This window comes from Rhinoderma darwinii, chromosome 8, assembly GCF_050947455.1.
Source record: "Rhinoderma darwinii isolate aRhiDar2 chromosome 8, aRhiDar2.hap1, whole genome shotgun sequence".
Lineage (NCBI taxonomy): Eukaryota > Metazoa > Chordata > Amphibia > Anura > Rhinodermatidae > Rhinoderma > Rhinoderma darwinii.
The window spans coordinates 72,301,498-72,322,031 of NC_134694.1; the positions used below are offsets into that span (position 1 = coordinate 72,301,498).

The 20,534-nt window shown below is 38.1% G+C and overlaps 1 protein-coding gene across 1 annotated transcript in view; it reads right to left on the bottom strand.

Annotated features, from left to right (window-relative positions):
• The window catches only part of LOC142659525 (vascular endothelial growth factor receptor kdr-like), a 198,125-nt gene that overhangs the window by 31,975 nt on the left and 145,616 nt on the right, over positions 1–20,534 (bottom strand). The window contains exons 13-18 of the mRNA XM_075835736.1: positions 9,284–9,574; positions 7,395–7,541; positions 3,845–3,973; positions 3,586–3,692; positions 2,215–2,350; positions 304–408 (exon numbers count right to left, since the gene is read on the bottom strand). Coding sequence (XP_075691851.1) covers positions 304–408; positions 2,215–2,350; positions 3,586–3,692; positions 3,845–3,973; positions 7,395–7,541; positions 9,284–9,574 — 915 coding nt within the window. The remainder of the gene's footprint in view (positions 1–303; positions 409–2,214; positions 2,351–3,585; positions 3,693–3,844; positions 3,974–7,394; positions 7,542–9,283; positions 9,575–20,534) is intronic.

Below are 20,534 nucleotides of genomic sequence, written 5' to 3' on the forward strand. Positions count from 1 at the left end.
ATGCTCAGCAAATGTTACAGAGGTCTCGGAATTTAGATGATCTTTTTGTGTTTATTAAAAATGAATATTGCACAGTCAACTATTTTCTCCAGATGTACTACAGAAGGGCTTGGCGGAGTGAAAAAAATTCCAGAGAACAGTTTTGCTCTGTATTAAATGATACTAGACTATACTAAACTAGATATATTTGTAGTACAGGCTCCTCACAATCACTTAGAATACTGTGCTTCAAGATATATATATATGGTTTATAACCTTCAATCCAACTTTCGCTACCAGTGAAAACCCAAATGGAATTAATACCTTTAAGCATCTTAACAGCAACTGTTTTGCAAGTAGAACTTTTATCAATGCCAAAAGCAGAGGCTTCCACCACCTTCCCGAAAGCACCGTGACCCAACGTTTTACCTAGAGGTAAAAGTCAAAAGTGAACCACGCAAAGATAAGTAATAAGAAACGTGCAAGAAATGTCAAAGTCCCACAGTCCCATGTAAAAAGTAAAACCAAAGCGACCAACAGACCTACAGTAAATGTTAACTTCAAACAGGCGCATGCAGATGACAGTGAATTGTGAACATTTACATAAGGAAGTATTGGAAGAGACTGAAAAAGTAGGAGATGCTGATAGAGTTTAAGATTGAAGATTTCGACCATAGAAGGCTGGAAAAGTGAAAGAGCTGAAATCATAGCGAAACATAACTTTCACTGAGCTTTTTTTAATTCCTTATAATATATCACAGCAGGTGTGACACTAAACAGAAGGTCAAGGTCTGTGAAGTGATAGCTTATTTTTCACCTTTAACTTCTGTGTTATGTGATTGTAGATAAACTTCCTTAAAGAATTTAGGTAGGGTGAAGAAACCTGGCAACTGCACAGGTTGCACGCCTGCCGAATATATATGTGTTGCTGTATAGACTAAGAAAATCAATTTCAATTACTCAGAGGTAAAGGAATGTGCAGTTTATCAAGGAATTCACAGCAATGCCTTCAGTACTCCCTTGTGATAGAAACCAAAGTTTGGGCAACAAAGATAAGAGGAAGCCCCAGTGTTATGACAGCTTGGAGAGAGATTAATATTCACCATGAGACCAGACGATGAGATGTGTAAACACATAGAAAAAGAGGCATGGGATGCCCAACAAGCATAAGACATTAGAAACTTGAATTTGTTTAACCTTTCATCCCATGCATATCCTAAAAATAACAGTTTATAATATAATGCCATAATAATGGATAGCAAGTATCCAGAAAGTTGTCGGTAAGGCTTATGGAGTCCAACGGATTGCAATATTATGTATGTATACCAGCTGACTTATAATTATCATACATTTAGGGAAAAATAGGAATAATGGAACTTAACAGTTTATTAGACCTTGCTTGTATTATATATAGGTTAGCCCTTATGGTGAGAGATAAGACTATCGATATGGGCTAGAACCATACAAAAATTAGTCCCAATTGTACAGAATATCATCAATGTTATTGAGTTTTTACAAAACTCCAGTAGGGCCATTAGTATCGCCTTTGGCTCATCATCCATCACAACCTCTACATTTCAATAATTTGAGTGAATGAAGAAATCATTAGGCATCAGGCTTCATGCACATTACTGTATTATTGCTCTGCACAATTTCCAAGTTGTATGGATCCGTAATTTATGGAAAACATACACTTTCGTGGTGCCTAACTGGACCTTTGTTTGCCTCTGGTTTCATATGAGGGCACACAGAGGCTTTTCCTGTCGGATGCCATATGAAACCGAGAGAAACAAAATGATGGATGGCTCCTTTGGATTATCTGTTACTTATTATAGAAGCAATGCTCCTATGAAAAAATACCTCCATAATACAGAACTGCATGGAGCACCTGGAGCACCTATGTTGCATGAGGCTTAGTATTACTTAATAGTCCCATCTTTTTTTTTTTTTTTTTTAGCAAGATATTGGCTTGCTTCTCCAATTTTAGGGAGGTAACTTTGAAATAGCATCATATTACAATAGACCTCAAACTTGTATCTGCATTTATAGTTCTATAGTGTGCACTGCAATATTAACTTGATATGAATAAATTCAAATAAATCCTGATACGAAAAAAAGAATGAATGGGTTCATTTGTGATTCAGATATAAATGGGAAATCTCATTGTGAGCCTTTGTCATAGTACATGCTATACAATATTTGTGCAAACAGACCAGAAACTAGGCTGGCACTTACCAAGACTAAGCCTATCTCGAGGAAATTCCCACTTGCTGCTGTCATAGGGCAACCTGTCACACTGCTCATCCAGCGGCATCTCATCAGGATCCATAATAATGGACAAGTAGCCCGTTTTAATTTCTGACGCATGTGGCTATTTGACGACACGAGAAAGAAAAAAAAGATGAGTGTAGGTAAGGAAATTGGGTTGTCTGGAGGAAAACCATTTGAAAGCCACAGCTTGCTCCCTGTTGCTCTAGATCATTACAAAGGCCAATAGGTTAAGCTGCGTTCAAGACTATATGTTTGAGATGGCTGTAAGACGTTATATTACATGTCTCATACATGAGTTAAGCCCTCCAAGTGAACCAAAAGAGTATTAATTCACTGACGCCAGCCGGTAACTGTGCTGCCAAATACTGATCACATGAAACATACAGGATTGTTTTAACATAGTATAACTTAATAAATATCCTCAAGTTGACAATAAGAGCCTGGGATTTGGTAAATCTGAGTTATCGTGACTTAATAGAAAAAATAATAGGGAAAAATGTATTCAAGGATGAAGAAATAAAGATATCTTTTGCCAGATGAGTTTCTGTCACTCGCTGAAAGAAATCTGAATCTTTCTTTCGACCTTTATTTATACAATTACAATAGGCATACGTTGCTCATGGAAAATATTCATTATATTTCTACACCTTATTCAGAATTATGTCATATATTTTATGTGACTGTTAGTATAATATTAACTTGACTAATCAAGAATATTTGACATACTGTTTTTCTTCTTATTTTTTTTAACACTGAACTACTTTTTTGCAATAGGCTCTGTTCACACTACTGTCCTGACCTCTATTCTTAACAGACCAATGACAGGTATGAAGGATCCAATTGCCTTGGGCTCCCGTATTTTTGATGGCAAGAATAGTTTTGCAGACTATGCTATTCTTGCCATCATAAACTCCGGAACCTTGACAGAATGGAACACAGCGCCACTGTCAACAGAGACTTAATTGGTTTTGCGCACTAATGAGTGTAAGAAATTCATAATCTAAATATGAAATTCATTATCCATATATAGAGACACAAATACTAAAACCAATAAATGATTTGTGCTTAAAGGGGTTTTCAGGGACTTTGATATTAATGACCTTACTTTAAGATACGTCATCAATATTAGATCAGTGGGGGTCCGACTCCCGACACACCCACGATCAGCTGATTGAACGGGCTGTGCCCAGGCAAGCGCTGCGGCCTCTTCATTGCTTACCAGGCACAGCTCCATACATTCGGTAGTGGTTAGCCCTTCAGTGTAAGGACCCTTATAATAAAAAAGGTAGGGGAGTTTTACGGGGAAAATGCCACTTTTGCTATATTTCCCATTACCTTTTTCAACTTTCTTATGAAGAGGGTGAGGAGAAGCCAGAATAAAGTGGCTGCCACACCTGTGCATACAAGGATGATGACTTCTATGTTAGATTTTTCTTCTCCACCTGCAAACAGATTTGTACAACTTGGATTAGGAAAGGTTTAGATTTATGGGGCATAATTCACTAAATACCTAAAGTCTGAATCCAAAAAGTCCTAGGAACACTTTGTGGACCAGTAATGTACAAATATCAGCGTTGTAAGATGAGCTGCTCACCTCGAATAGTGATGTAGGCAGAAGTGTTGGTATGTCCCATTTCATTGTCTGCGTGACACTCATACAAGCCCTCATCATCTTTTTTCACTCTCTCAATTATCAGACTGTTATTGTAAAGCAGAGTTATTCCTGCAAGAATATAGAGAGTGCTCATTAGGTTTATTTAGCATAGGCATATATATCAATGTTAATAGCCTATATTAGCAACAAACCCTCTTCATTTGGAATTGACATACATACAATATACTTTCACATGAGCTAAAGGAGTTGTCTGGTTATGGGGCTGTGTTTCATACTCCACAGGATAGGTCATCAGTATATGATTGGTGAGAGTCCGACACCCGGACCCTGCACCGACCAGCTGTTCCTCCGGCACTGTAAGCTATACAGTGGTCGGTGCTGGAAGTAGAAGGCACCGACCACTGTATAGCGGCCGTGCTGGGTTACTACCATGACTAGACAACCCCTCTAACAACAGAATGGCTAGATACCTTTTCTACCAATGAAATTGGAGAGAGTAGTTGGCAAGAATTGTGCCATATTTATTAAAAGGTACACCCTCCTAATAAATCCAGAACATTTGGAATTGTCTGTTTGAATTTGCTTTTTTTTTTACGCCTGTTATGGGAAGCTGTAAATTTTTTCCTTTTTTAATCCTTTCCTTGAAGAAAAAAAAGTAAATGACAGCTTGACCACGCCCACGTTTATTGCCTGATTCCTTTTTCTGGCTTGAGAAGACCTGTCAAAAATGTTTGCGCACATTTTGCACTTTTTAACCTGTGCAGTTTTTACTAAAGTCAGGGATAAGTTAAATAATAAATTGTTCTTACATAAATATAATTTATATTGATCTTTTAGAACTGTCCTTTAGTGATATGCATAGATGTGCGGTCTGTTGGTCTGGTTTCTCTTGGTTTTTGATGGTAAGAATAGCATAGAATATGCTGGGTTAGTCTATCCAGATCTGACACAGACCCATTATGAGTCATGGATTGTGTAAAGATGGAAGCCATAATGCCAGTGTGAAAGGAGGCTAATATGATTTGAGATTGTGCTACATACTTTCTGATTCCACATATTTAACACACTTTTTGTTCTTATTGTACAGAAGAACAGTGAACAGTTCTGTTGTAGCTGTCAATGTGCGCATTTAGTTTTTGTGTTATTCGTCTGATCAGTCCAAGGCTAGAAAATTCCTTGTTATGCAGTATCCTCATCCATCATTGATCTGAGATAGAATACTTTAACTTCATTGATTGGGGCCTAAGAAGTACTTGGTTGAAATGTGTTGGAGTGGTGAGGTAGTTGGCCTGGAAAATTGAGAATAACTGCTCTAGGACCCATGAATTTGTAGGAAGGATGTGATGGTATTTTTATGGGTTTAGGAAAGATTTGGGGATGAAATCTTAGGGCATGCCCCCACGTGGCGGATTTCCTCCGCAACTGTCCGCATCAAAGCCGCGTTGCAGATTCTGCGGCGGATCTGCCCAAAATGTGCAGTAAATTGATGCGGACTAGCTGCTGCGGACTGCGGGAAAAGTGCTTCCCTTCTCTCTATCAGTGCAGGATAGAGAGAAGGGATAGCACTTTCCCTAGTGAAAGTAAACAAATTTCATACTTACCGGCCGTTGTCTTGGTGACGCGTCCCTCTTTCGGCATCCAGCCCGACCTCCCTGGATGACGCGGCAGTCCATGTGACCGCTGCAGCCTGTGATTGGCTGCAGCCGTCACTTAGACTGAAACGTTATCCTGGGAAGCCGGACTGGAGACAGAAGCAGGGAGTTCTTAGTAAGTATGAACTTCTATTTTTTTACAGGTTGCTGTATATTGGGATCGGTAGTCACTGTCCAGGGTGCAGAAACAGTTACTGCCGATCGCTTAACTCTTTCAGCACCCTGGACAGTGACTATTTACTGACGTCTCCTAGCAACGCTCCCGTAATTACGGGAGCCCCATTGACTTCCTCAGTCTGGCTGTAGACCTAGAAATACATAGGTCCAGCCAGAATGAAGAAATGTCATGTCAAAAAAGCAAGACGCATCCGCAGCACACATAACATGTGCATGACATCTGCGGACTTCATTGCGGAATTTAGAATCTCCATTGAAGTCAATGGAGAAATTCCGCCATGAGTCCGCAACCAGTCCGCCACTGGTCCGCAACAGACAGAGCATGCTGCGGACACCAAATTCCGCTCCGCAGCCTATGCTCCGCAGCGGAATTTTACGCATCGTCTAAACGAACACTTCTAAATAGAAGTGGAAGTCAATGGAGAAACGGCTCCGCTGCGGATTAACGCTGCGGAGTGTCCGCAGCGGAATTCTAGTGAAATTCCGCCACGTGTGAACCCAGCCTTAGACTGTTCATATGTTTGACTGCTCACTTTCTTTTTTTTTGTTTTTGTTTCTAAACTATTACAACGGAACAATGACTTAACAAAGACTGCTTTCCAGTTTTTTGGCCTATGTAATGAGGTGCTAGAGCAAACTGACAATAAGACATATGTAATATTTAAGTCGTTTTTGTTCTGTGTCCAAACATATTTTCTTGAAATCCTTTGATGTCTTCCATATATACGTGTGTGTGTGTATATATATATATATATATATATATGTGTGTGTGTACATATATATGTATATATATGTATATATATACATATATATATATATGTATATATATATATATATATATATATATATATACACACTAAGATAATATATTAGACTTTGGCATAATACATTGTGTTCATCTCTTTCTTTCATGTTGCTTTTCCATAGAGTGGGGAATGATGCCATCGAACTAACATTATCTGGCATAAAATGCTGGCATTGTACATGTAAATGATAAATCAATGAAGGCTTCATTTTCTTAAGATGCTAGATAGTACTGGTCATCCATAAGTTTGCTGTCCAGATTTCAAGAGAAGGATCAGTGAATTCCAGAGATATCTACATTGCAGAACAGACTATGTATTGTATACAAAACTTATAGAAGCAGAAGCGTAATTCATGGACAAGGGAGTGTGTAAGGGAGTGTTTGAAGATAAGAGTTGACATATTGGCCACTTGATTAAAGCATCTATATATGAAAGTCAAGACAGTTTTTGTGATTCACTAAAAAATGGGAAATTGTACAGTTGTGGAATTAGTGTTGCATTGGGCAAAATAACAACTTGCTCTTTCCATATGGAGATATTACTGTAGTTGCGTCATGATGTGAGTAAATCATAGAAAAAAAAGAGGCCCTTTTACAGAATTTGGACCCAATAAAGGGGTCCCCCTTCTGTTTACCAGAGTGTAGAGCTTTTAATAAAGAGAGACTCTCGTGGACCCAGCCTGTCCATGTATTACATGGTCGATTATTCATGTGAAGAAAGTATAGCCAGCCTCTACTTAGCCCAGCGATAACAGCAGAACGATATTGGATTGCTGGAATCAGATGATCCACGGGCCAAATAAGTTAAAAATGGGTCTTGATAAGAACACCCATTCAATGTTGACTGTAGTTGTGGCGGATAGTCACACACAAGCCATTAGCCGTGTTTTCCTACCTGAAGCTTGTTTAATTGCATAGCCGTTCTTCAGCCAAGTAATGATGGGTGAGGGCTTCCCATTGACTTTACATTCCAGGAACAGTGTGCTACTGCTGTTTACTATTGTATTTTTAAGGTGCTGCACCACCCTTGGAGCCTGCTTGTCTGCAATAAAATAGAACACGGAAACATTTAAGTATAAAAATAAAAAAATCAACTTGTATTGAATAAAATATTTTGCAATTCACAGATCACCAAAACATGAGGTCAAACTACTGAATTGTCCATAATAAAGTGAAATACTAATTCAGACTCATAACAACTTGTTTTTTTTTTAATAATAAAAATAATGAATAAAAAATGAATAAAGACTTGCTACTGAATTTTCCAACAAAACTTAACACTATAAATTCTACAAAGTCCTGAACTGAAAGGGTAATTATTGGTTTAGAAATAATATATATATATATATATATATATATATATATATATGTATATAATATATTTAATGCATCCTAAACAATGTATCTGTATTTAAACTAATTGATGATATAAACTTAATTGGTATTATAACTAAGCAAAAAAATATATATATATTTTAAACCTCTCTGCATCCAATTTACTAAAAGGACTCATTAGAGATTATCATAAATTTAATTACTAATCAAGTCTGTAAAATTATTTCCCTATTCTTGAGAAAATAATTATGGCGGAGACAGATCAAGTTGTGGTAATTCTGGGATATTTTTAGAGATGGCTTAATTACAGAACATCTGAATCAGATCTGCGGAAATAGTTTGTGTGGTGTTTCAGTTTTCATTTAGTATTACCCCTAAATCATCATCGTGCAGCCGCATATCCGCGATTTAAATATGTGCATAATTAAACTCATCTGAAGGTGAAAGAAGATACACAAATTCCAAACAATTTATTTTTTTGGACTTTCAGAGGAATTTTAGTTGTTTTTTTTTTTTTTTATGTAATATGTATTATAAATAGATAACAATTCTTTTTATGGAAGACACAATTATATGAACAATTTTTTCCAAACTAAAAGTTGTATAATTCTCTGTTCTCATTACGTGGAAGCCCTAAATTCGGCATATGCGTCAGGATAGTTCCCGGTGCATAGGCCGAGTGTATTCATAGGCCTCTAATCACCTAGCGTATTCCAAAAGTGTGTCCTTTTGGCATACGCTATGGTGGTGTGCGTTGGCATACCTTGGTTTTTTACAGTAAAAAAAAGTATAGTAAGTGGTATATGTTGTTTTCTTTTACAATGGGCTATTACCGGTGTAGTATTCCACTGTATGCTTATACAGTGGCATATGTCGCAGTCTTCCATCTGAGATATATTTCGGGAAATTCTACCACCGTTTACCTCCGACGGAGGGCTCTGCCACAATCTGAACAGAGCCTCAGATGCACTTTACCAAATCTTGCTAAAAGTGTGTGTGTCTTATAGTCTGTGTCAGGGGTGACTGGCGGTGCCAGACCCTCTTGCTGTTTCCTTAATGATCGTGCAGAGTGCTTAGTGTTCAGTTTCCTGTCACAGACAATACAAAGCAGGACACATCACTGGAGCCTGGGGAGGTGGGTAAACAAAAGATCACCAAGTATTAACCCGCTCTTCTACCCTAGACCACCAGGGAATCAAATATTAACCCCTCCACAACTCTAGATCACCAGTGCTGGTGGCATTAACCCTTTCACTACCTTAGACCACCAGGGACATCTTAATTTGTCGGAAATCTTTTTTCCTTGTTTGCTGCTGTCTAAACTTGGATGTGTCTTATAGTCTGGTGCATCTTATATAATACATAGTAAATTATACATATATATATGTATAATACATATATAATACATAGTAAAATCTCAGGAATCTACCTGATTTCTATAGCACCCACCTAGAACTATTAGATTGTTTGTCCTTTGCACCTTCTCTTCTGTGTATTGATTCTCAGCTGAGCAGTTATATTGTCCAGCCTGCTCTTTGGTCACATTTCTTAGAGTCAGTAAGAGATGAGTGGTATGTTTTTCATGGTACAATTTTACCAGGTCTGTAGGCGCAGCAACTCCAGATGGATAGAACCATACCAGGTTAATAAAAAGATATTTTTCTGCACTGCAAACAAGCCTGATGTTTCCTCCAACCAGAACAGTTGTCTCTCCTTTTGTCATCACTCCTGATTTAACCTCTGAAATCAACAATAAAAAAGTTAAATCTATATCCAAATAAATATGTATATATATATATATATATATATATATATATATATATATATATATCACACAAAGAAATGGCGACAGCACACTGCGAGCACTGATGTAACCTAAACCGCTAAATATAAATAAATATGCATTACATGCAAAATCTACTTACAATATACAATATACAATACAAGTATACAATATACTTCTAAAGCTATTCTAACAAATTCATTTATTGCAGTTGAACATTTCTAGTAGCAGCTCCATGATAAAAAGTCTGACTTTATTGGAAACATAGTTTTCTGTTTCCATCACCATTCATTTCAATGTTGACGGATCCGTCGCCAATGGTTTCAGTTTGTCTCCGTTGTGCAAGGGTTCCGTTGTTTTGACGGGATGAATACCGTAGTACGGTGACTTGGTGATTTGATGAAGCACCATATTTTCCTCTGGATGCAATGCTCAGCACGCAATTGAATAATACGTAATGAAAGGGATAATATCACAATTTTTATAAAAGGAAGGATAGCCAGCATTGAAATTATGTATATGCCTTGGAGAAACCTGAAGATCCCCCCCCCCCCAAAAAAAAAACAGGATAGTCTGATGAAACCTTACTGGTGTGGTAAATTGCCTTGCTTGCACAACAACAAAATATCCTAATAAAATAGCTTTTGTGTTACGTCCTTAGGGAAGTAAAATTATTTCCTCATCCTATTTTAGGAATTAGGAATTTCCTAATTCTGAATACCATCAGCGAAAGATTAAGCAAACCTTGCATTTAATAAATCAAAAATGTAATATAAAAAAAACAAAAATATGTGATTTCTACATAGGAGCTCGCAACATTTTCAACACTTGCACTGTCCTCCGAGTTTTGGGTTTATAATCTTTCTTTTTACTTGACTGTATCAACAACCAAGTTAAATTTTCTAGAGTAATTTAAATTTGAGGTCCAAATAAAGGTAAAGACGTGCCTTCTCCAAGAAATAGAAACACATCACAGTTCTAGTGAAAAAGAAGGATGCATCAAATAGTTACAAAAAAGTACAGGCAACAGTCATAAAATAATGCACCCAGTATGTTTAGACAGCAGTCGGCAGTTTTTAAAATCCAATGTATTAAATGGGTTTTGAATGCATTCCAGACCAGGCCATTTGTAGAACACGTGGACCTCTTGTCCAACAACACTTTTAGATTTAGGAGGAAGAGTTTGTCTTATATAAGATTATTTGTGACTTGATCCTACAGTGCAATGCTTTTATTGTACAGAGCTTTTTCTTAGTTTAATTTTTAGATCTGTTAAGGTCTTTCATATATAATAGATAATATTATTATATTGTGGGGTACAATAAGATTGTCTTAGCTTCCGTGAACTTGGTTGACATTATCTACTCTAATTGTCAGAATAAAATATTATATACCTTGATTCTTTCATACATAAACAGTATTCACATTGTTCAAATATATCTGTGCACTTAAGATAACACACAGAGGTTTCCAATAACAAATGCGTTAAACTTGTCTTTTATTACTGCTGCCAGTCGTTGATTTTGGAAGTGATGCGTGCAAATCACATACCGACCTTTGTACGTCTGAACCATATGGAGAAAGCTAAGACATAGCTACTGCAACCTGGAACCTATTACAGGGATACATGTATTCTCTATTGTCAGACAGGAGGTAGTCATTTCTGTGTCCTCTAACGGAAACAAGCCACAAAACGAAAATTATATTGGAAGTGTGTTGCACTTTATGGAAATATCCAAGAATGAGTCAATAGGATTAACATGTTGAAAATTCCAAGAATTTCCCTGACCCTTTGCTTAATATAATCCAGCTAGTTCCTATACCAAAAGTCCAAGTTACAGAACATCATATGAGAGATTATATCAATCTTTTCAAAATGTTTATCTCCTATTATGATAAGTGTTACTTGTTTCTACTGCATGAATCACATACAACTAAACAGATAGCACCTCTTCTATCAGGTGTCAATACGGCAGATAGGGTATTATGATATAGTTCATGTTTATACATTCTCACAAGTCCTACAAAAAGGTGTCCCGTGGTGTAGTATCCAGTTCTTGGGCCTGATGACAAGACTATTCTTGGACTCCCCACCTAACAGATGACAACTTTGTGTTCCTGTGATTATCATGCTGTATGCAATCTATACACAATATAAAAGTCAAGTCTAGTGAGATAGCTTGGTACAACAAGATTACATGACTGTGCCATTAGCATCATAAATTATCCACATATACTACTACTGTCCTAGCGTATATCATTGGTGTCCTATGGACCCCAGAGAAGAAGGGGCCTGGTTGAAATTGCTACCTCTGCACCCCTATAGCGACACCAAGAAATGCATCTAACTGAGATCAATTCAATTACTTATTGTAAAAGCTGACAATGGGGCAGATTTACTACTGTGTCTGCATCTAGAATATGTCGAAAAATGCACCGAAGTGCATTTTGGCGCATTTCATTTTAGACAAATTTAAGAACAGATGTTTGTGCCTCACTAGACACTTTTAAAAGTGTCTACAAAAGGGGGCGTGAATTAGCGGGAAGGAAGCGCAGCTTAAAATGTCCCTAAAATATGTCAAAGGACGCCAAATGAAAACTGAGCAAATTAAGAGTAAGGAAGAGAAAAGTGCACCACTGTGATAACTTTGGTGAAACTTCAGACAGCCGGTTCCAACTTTATGTTTTCTAAATCTTAGACAGCTTAGTAAATCTGTCCCATTATATTTGTTGGCCCATTAGGTAAAACAGCCAATTGATGCATTACTGATAAGGACTGTGTTCCAATAAAGAAATGCCGAGAACTTCTAGTTCCCCATGGCTGCCCCATATATCTATTATAACATATTGGGAAATTGCTATTTATATAGTGTTCCTAATATATTCTTTACAATAATTCCAAAGGTGAAGATTCTATAGAATGTGCAGAACAATTTATAAATGAAATGCTATTCAAGAGAATGTAGACTAGTAAAGCCTCAAGTACATGACCATGTGTAGATCAGCCTGTTATACTGTTTTCGACTATATTACAACCTGAAAACAGTGCTTCTAGGGAGAAAATTGTATGAGATATGTCATCTAATGGATCGTGCTGTGATTTTCTTTAATGCAGACTCTGCACTGAATAGCTAGTGTATGCCACTGTATGAAAATCCACGTCTATGTGTGCCCCCAATTAAATGCATTATCACCATATTCCAGATCCAATTACAGCTATGTGCATGAAGTCTTAACAGTAATATATGGACCTGAGGATGACGCCGTAACGGCGTTGAAACGCGTGGCCACTCATGTTATGTTAATGAATCCCTTTTTTCTGTACAAACTACCTGACTTGTTTGGATGTTGGCAGCGCTACATTTAATCCCTGTTTTTTCATCACTTTTCATTCTTAACCGTAATATTACATATAACATGTGATCCATAAATCTCCCACATCCTTTTCAAATGAAATGTCAGTGCACAAATATAGCATCTGCAGGTTCCCGTAGCCCTGCACGTTATTATGGCAGACTGCTGTACCTTCAGGGTGAATGGAATGGGTGTTGTAATACCAGCACAAATCCACCATTCATCTAAAAATTTATTCTTTTTATCCAACTTTTTCTTCTTTTTCTGTTTTATCTTTTCTTTTTGTAAGCAAAGGAATGGTTAATATGCTGTATACCATGTCATTTATCCACAATTTTGTTTTGTGGGATACTGTACATTACTTCATGGCTTATATTGTCCTATTCCTCTATTTTCTATTTATGGGAACATGTTCTGTGGTTCTGACAATCTCAATAGAAATTTAGAATATAAGAAAATATGCTAGATTAGTAATTTACAGTACAATCACTTGTGTCTATAAAGGTATACGTTCACAATTTTCAAGTGAGTAAGATGTTCTTTGCCAATCAATTCAATATTGGAATATAATATAAATGTTCGTTATGGCTGAAATGTCATTAGTTATGGGTATATTATAATGTATTCTGTTTATAAAATGGCTAGGTGTTTATATGTAGCATATGTCATTTCCAATTTTCCACAAGATAGTTTTTTTTAATAGACGTGTCATAAAATGACCAACAGAAAGTTAATTAAACGGACACTAAGATAAAAAAAACAATTGGAAATAATTACAGTAATCTTTGTTCCGATCCATATCTCAATCTAAAAAATACAAATTTAGATATTAAGTGTCCCGAATGCAATGTACCTGGAGAAGAAAGCAAAAAACTGGAGGTGGTTACCGCTGTAAAGTATTTGCAGGAAGAAAAAATTGGTGGACCATAAACGGCGCTGCTGGTAATAAAGTTTGAAGCAGTTCCAGCGTTTTGAAATACAAAAATAAATAATTTATTGTAAAAGACTACGCGTTTCAATGCTGAACCAGCGTCTTCATCAGGCCAAGCGTTCAGCATTGAAACGCGTAGTCTTTTGCAAAATATTATTTATTTTTGTATTTCAAAACACTGGAACTGCTTCTACATTTATTACCAGCAGTGCCGTTTATGGTCCACCAATTTTTTCTTCCTGCGAAAGCAATCTATTCTGTCTTCCCCTCTTACTCCACCCCTCCAGTGTTAGTGCTTGTGTAAAAGCAAGTTTAAGTAAAATAGTGGGAATTCAGATGGACTACTGCTTTGTACGGGTAACAGCAATTTCAGCCAAAGAGGCAGGGTAAGATGGACCACCACCAATTTCTTTGTCAGATTTATGCAAAACTGGTTGTTTTAGGTTTGCAGAAAGTCGTACACATAAAAGTAGATAACCATTTTGGGAGGGGTGGGGTGGTGGAGTTTTATTACGCTTTTACTTTTGGCTTTAGTATCCCTTTAGCATGTCTTCAGCAGAAAATTAATACTTGAATGTGTTTCCTAATCCATATGTCTATTTACTATGCTCCGTCTTTCCCTAAGAAGCTTCCACATTTCTGCAAAAGATCCCTTTTGCCCCACTAAATGTCAACAGAAGTAGGATTTTAAATCCTTATGGGGGTTGTCCCGTTAAGAAGATGGATGTCATAGAGGCTCTAGCCCTGCATCTGTTAGTCAGAGCGTAGAGTCACTGCAGAAAGTTTCTCCTACTCTGGCAGACTTGGTACTCGAATGGGTTCTTTGTAAAACGAAATTTCACCTGACGTTGTTGGTGACCTTCCCAAACGCCAGTGACCACTAAAGCCTAGAAGCTTGCACGATGACATCCTTGCCCCTAGCTTCTATTTCATCCTCTTTTACCTTGGTCCTGCCTATTATGAATGACTTTGAAATCTTCCACAAGTGCCTCCTGTGAAGCCACGAAAGATGGGTATGCTGGAACTGTAGTGCCAGTGAGCCAGTGTACACCCCATACAAAGAAATTGTCTGTGCATATACTAATATACTATTCAAAATATAAAGACTAAGGCCTTATGCACACGACCGTAGCCATGTGCACGGCCGTGATTTTCGGGTCGGCAGGCCACGGAGTGACAGCCGCGAGCCGCCCCCAAATCGCGGGCCGTGCACATGGCCGCGGCCATTATTTTCAATGAGCCCGGACCTCAGAACACGGCCGTAATAAGACTTGTCCGTTCTTTCTGCGGTGCGGGCTCCTGGGCCATGCACGGACCGTGAAAACCACGGTCGTGTACGTGGCCCCATAGGAATGAATAGGGCCGCAATTCTCCCGTGGATTTTCGGGGGAATTGCGGCCGCAAAAGCACGATCGTGTGCATGAGGCCTAATACTAGTTTCCTGCCTCAAAAGTCAGACTATCCTAGTGGTGTAGATGTAACTAGCATAGAACCTGTAATGCTACACCAGAAACTGTGCAAGTTATCCAATTATGATCCGTATAGTGAATGTTCTGACTGATCTTAGGACACAGAAGGTGGCGACATTCAAGTGACCCTATACTATACAAACTTTAACTCTAAACATGCATTTTGAACAACTTTTTGTAAGTTTTTGAGTTCCTTACAGAAGATCTTTCATTGATAGCCATAAAAATGAAAGATGGTAGAGCTGACACTTTGAAATAAGACGGACATAAGAGAGAAGAACATATACTTTGTGGTGAAGTGTTTGGCTATTTGAAAAACACATGAGAAAATACTTTAGGGAATTATTTATTACAGCTGTTTAAGGCTGACGTGTATGTCCAAGGAGATAACATTTCTGAATCAGCATAACAGTACGTACAACGTGTGATCCTGTCCAAAATAAACTGCGCTCAGTACAAATCACGTCGTATGACTGTCTTAATCTCGCTTCTTAAGAATAATCTCCACAGTGTTAAATAAACAAATAAATAAATATCTCTTGACAGCACTAGTTGTTAAAGTTGATTTGGTTTCTGTTGGAAAAAGTGATGTGATCATTTTAAAACCTGCATTATATATGATAATTAAATGAACAAATACTGATAGATCTAAAGAGCCTCCCTCACTATATAGGGTTACTGAAGCACTAGACAAAAAAAGTCTGGCAACCAGGGTCGGGCTGGCCCCCAGAGGATTATCTAATGGCCCCAGGCTCTGAAATAGTAATAGGCCCCGGAAGTCTAGCAGAAGACAACCCCATTTGGAGCTGATTTTAGAGCCAATCACCAGAATGGTCTATTTCTTATAGATTAACAACCTATTTGCCCTCTTTGTTGTAATGTCCTGCCAGTGCATTGATAACAGCAAAGTTTTAGAATGCATTGAAAAAAGGACATGCTCTGTATGAAGCCTAGGGGAGCATTATTTCCTCTGGTGGGCCTAAGGAACACCAGCCAGGGTCTTCTGGTACCTAGGGTCCAACAGTTATAAAGGGTGAAGGGGAGGGTTTAGTACAGTAACAGACTCTTTTATATATATATATATATATATATATATATATATATATACACACATATATATATATATATATATATATATATCCCAAAAGTAAATCCAGCAGCACTCCGATGTTCAAAAGTGAAAAAAAGTGGTTTATTATGCCAGCATGGCAGGTACAATGCAACGTTTCCGTCCCACCTTGGGACCTTTTTCAATGCTTGAAAAAGGTCCCAAGGTGGGACGGAAACGTTGCATTGTACCTGCCATTCTGGCATAATAAACCACTTTTTTTCACTTTTGAACATCGGAGTGCTGCTGGATTTACTTTTGGGATGTCTATATGGTCTTTTGATCAGGACTATCAGCTGGCACCCGTCTATTACTGGATAACTTCTGTTTGGAAACAGAGTGCTGCTGCTTCTCTTTGCTGGTGTATATATATATATATATATATATATAGTAAAGTCTACAGTTCAACAAATACAGCTGAAATAGACTATGAAGATAGAGAAACCCAAACCCATATACAGAGTAGTATTGTTACATAGTTACATAGTTACATATAGTTACATAGTTAGTACGGCTGAAAAAAGACACATGTCCATCAAGTTCAACCAAGGGAAGGGAAAAGGGAAGGAAAAATTTCTACACATAGGAGCTAATATTTTTTTGTTCTAGGAAATTATCTAACCCTTTTTTAAAGCCATCTACTGTCCCTGCTGTGACCAGCTCCTGCGGTAGGCTATTCCATAGATTCACAGTTCTCACTGTAAAGAAGGCTTGTCGCCACTGAAGCTTGAACCTTTTTTTCTCCAGACGGAGGGAGTGCCCCCTTGTTTTTTGAGGGGGTTTTACAAGGAACAGGATTTCACCATATTTTTTGAATGTGCCATTAATATATTTATATAAGTTAATCATGTCCCCCCTTAGTCGTCTTTTTTCAAGGCTAAATAGGTTTAATTCTTTCAATCTTTCCTCATAACTTAAATTCTCCATGCCCCTAATTAGCTTCGTTGCTCTTCTTTGTATGTTTTCCAACTCCAGGGCATCCTTTCTATGAACTGGAGCCCAGAACTGAACTGCATATTCTAGATGAGGCCTCACTAATGCTTTGTAAAGTGGTAATATTAAATCCCTGTCCCGCGAGTCCATGTCTCTTTTAATACACGACAATATCCTGCTGGCCTTTGAAGCAGCTGATTGACACTGCATGCTGTTATTGAGTTTATGATTTACAAGTACACACAGATCCTTCTCAACAAGTGAATCAGCCAGTGTAGCTCCCCCTAGGACATATGATGCATGCAGGTTGTTGGTACCCAGATGCATAACTTTACATTTATCTACATTAAACTTCATCTGCCAAGTGGACGCCCAAACACTTAGTTTGTTTAAATCTGCCTGCAATTCATTAAACATCTTCCATAGTCTGAACTATATTGCATAGCTTGGTGTCATCTGCAAAAATAGAAATAGTGCTATTAATCCCATCCTCTATATCATTAATAAATAAGTTGAATAATAGTGGTCCCAGCACTGAACCCTGGGGTACACCACTTATAACTGGGGACCATTCAGAGAAGGAATCATTGACCACAACCCTCTGGATACGGTCCTTGAGCCAATTCTCAATCCAATTACAAACTATATTTTCTAAACCTATAGTCCTTAATTTACCCATTAGGCGTCTATGGGGGACAGTGTCAAATGCCTTTGCAAAGTCCAAAAACACTAAATCCACAGCGGCCCCTCTGTCTAGACTTCTGCTCACCTCTTCATAAAAACAGATTAGGTTAGTTTGACAACTTCTGTCCTTAGTAAAACCGTGCTGGCTGTCACTTATAATACTATTTATTGTCATATAATCCTGTATATAGTCCCTCAATATCCCCTCAAACATTTTCCCCACGATGGATGTTAAGCTTACTAGTCTATAATTACCCGGGGAAGACCTAGAGCCCTTTTTGAAAATAGGCACCACATTTGCGCTGCGCCAGTCCCTTGGCACTATACCAGTCACTAGAGATTCTCTGAATATTATGAAAAGGGGGACAGAAATAACTGAACTAAGCTCTTTAAGAATTCTAGGGTGTAACCCATCTGGTCCCGGGGCCTTGTGCACATTTATTTTATTTAATTTAGCTTGGACCATCTCTACATTCATCCAATTCAGTATATCAACTGAAATATTAACAGCACTGGCAGCGGCTACATCAGCTGCTCTTTCTTCAGTTGTATATACAGAGCTAAAGAACCCATTTAGTAACTCTGCCTTCTCTTGATCCCCTGTGATCAACTCCCCATTACCATTATCTAGGGGTCCTACATGTTCAGACCTTGGCTTTTTAGCATTTATATGCTTGAAGAATTTTTTGGGATTTGTTTTACTATCCTTGGCCACCTGCCTTTCATTTTGTATTTTTGCTGATTTTATTACATTTTTACAGATTTTATTAAGCTCTTTATATTTTACAAAGGCTGCAGATGTACCCTCAGATTTGTATTTTTTTAAATGCCCTTTTTTTGTCATGTATTGCCCCTTTCACAGAAGGTGTAAGCCATGTGGGGTTTAATTTGAGTCGTTTATACTTGTTACCTATAGGAATAAATTTTGCACTATAATAACTCAAAGTAGATTTGAAAATCTCCCATTTATCATTTGTTCCATTATTTTACATTAGTTCTTCCCAGTCTATATCCTGAATTGCAGCCCTCATCCTGGGGAAATCGGCTTTCTTAAAGTTAAATGTTTTTGCCCTCCCAGCCTGTGTTTGTTTTTTACAGTATAGGTAAAATGTAACTATATTGTGATCACTGTTACCGAGGTTTTCACGAACATTGACATTCCCAACAAGATCTGCATTATTAGAAATGACCAGATCCAACAGAGCTTCACCTCTAGTCGGGTCTTCCACAAACTGGCCCATAAAATTTTCCTGCAACAGGTTGAGGAAATGTCTCCCCTTTGCAGTTGAAGCTGAACCATGACACCAATTAATATCCCGGAAATTAAAATCTCCCATTATCACTACAGTACCCGCCTGTGCAGCCCGCTCCATCTGTTTATATAGCTGAACATCCATCTCCTCAGTTATATTGGGGGGTCTATAGATTACACCAAAAGTTATTTTTTCAGTGTTTACCTCCCTTTCTAGTTCCACCCACAAGGTTTCAACCTCCTCACAGTATTCACCCACTATTGTCTCTTTCACACTCGCCTTCATATCACTTCTCACATACAGACATACACCACCGCCTTTCCTATTTGTCCTGTCTTTCCGAAAAAGTGTAAAACCCTGTAGATTTACAGCCCAGTCATGTGAAGAGTCGGCAAACCTTTCTTATATGTAAGACGTAATGATTGAACTCACATTTGTGTCAATTCAATTAAGCTTTGCTACTCAATGTCCTTTGGGACCTCTTTGTCCTGGGTGAGAGGAGAGCTCAAGGATTTGCGCTGTTATTTATCTTGATGAAGCAATGTATAACGCTGCTAAGCGTTGATCTTTTATGGCTGCATTTTATTATTTTAATGTTTTTTTTAATGTCTATGAGTTCTGCTCTAAAGTTCCCTTACCCTAAGATTCCCTGTGGATCCATGACTGTCTGCACAGCACACAAGTATTGAATTGAAGGGTTTTCACTATCAGGGCGAAAAGATCCCGGAGGACATTGTATCCCAACACAGGACAAAGGATGGCTCTACACAAATGTGGCTGCATATTTTCTATGGACACGGATTTCTCTGTCTTCATTTATTTCAACAATCAATTTGACTATACATAAAAGTGAAGCTGCGGTGAACTCTTGTTCTTGTATCTGATATTCTGATATAAACAAAGCATGTCCAGGGTTGGATTAGTCCACCAGAGTACCAGAGGATCTTCTGCTGGGCCCAGGCTCCGGCACAATAATGGACGCCAAAGGTCCAGCAGAAGACAACCCAATTTTAAGCTGACTTTGGGCCCTCAGAATAATTTCCTATGGTGGACCAGTTTGACACTGAGTTTGTCAAAATACAATATAATTGTCATGTCCGTGGCTGCGGGCCATCAGGTTCACTCTCCCCCTGACGGCCGCAGCCATGGGTCTGCGAGCGCTGGTCCCAGTCTCCTCCTCAGGAG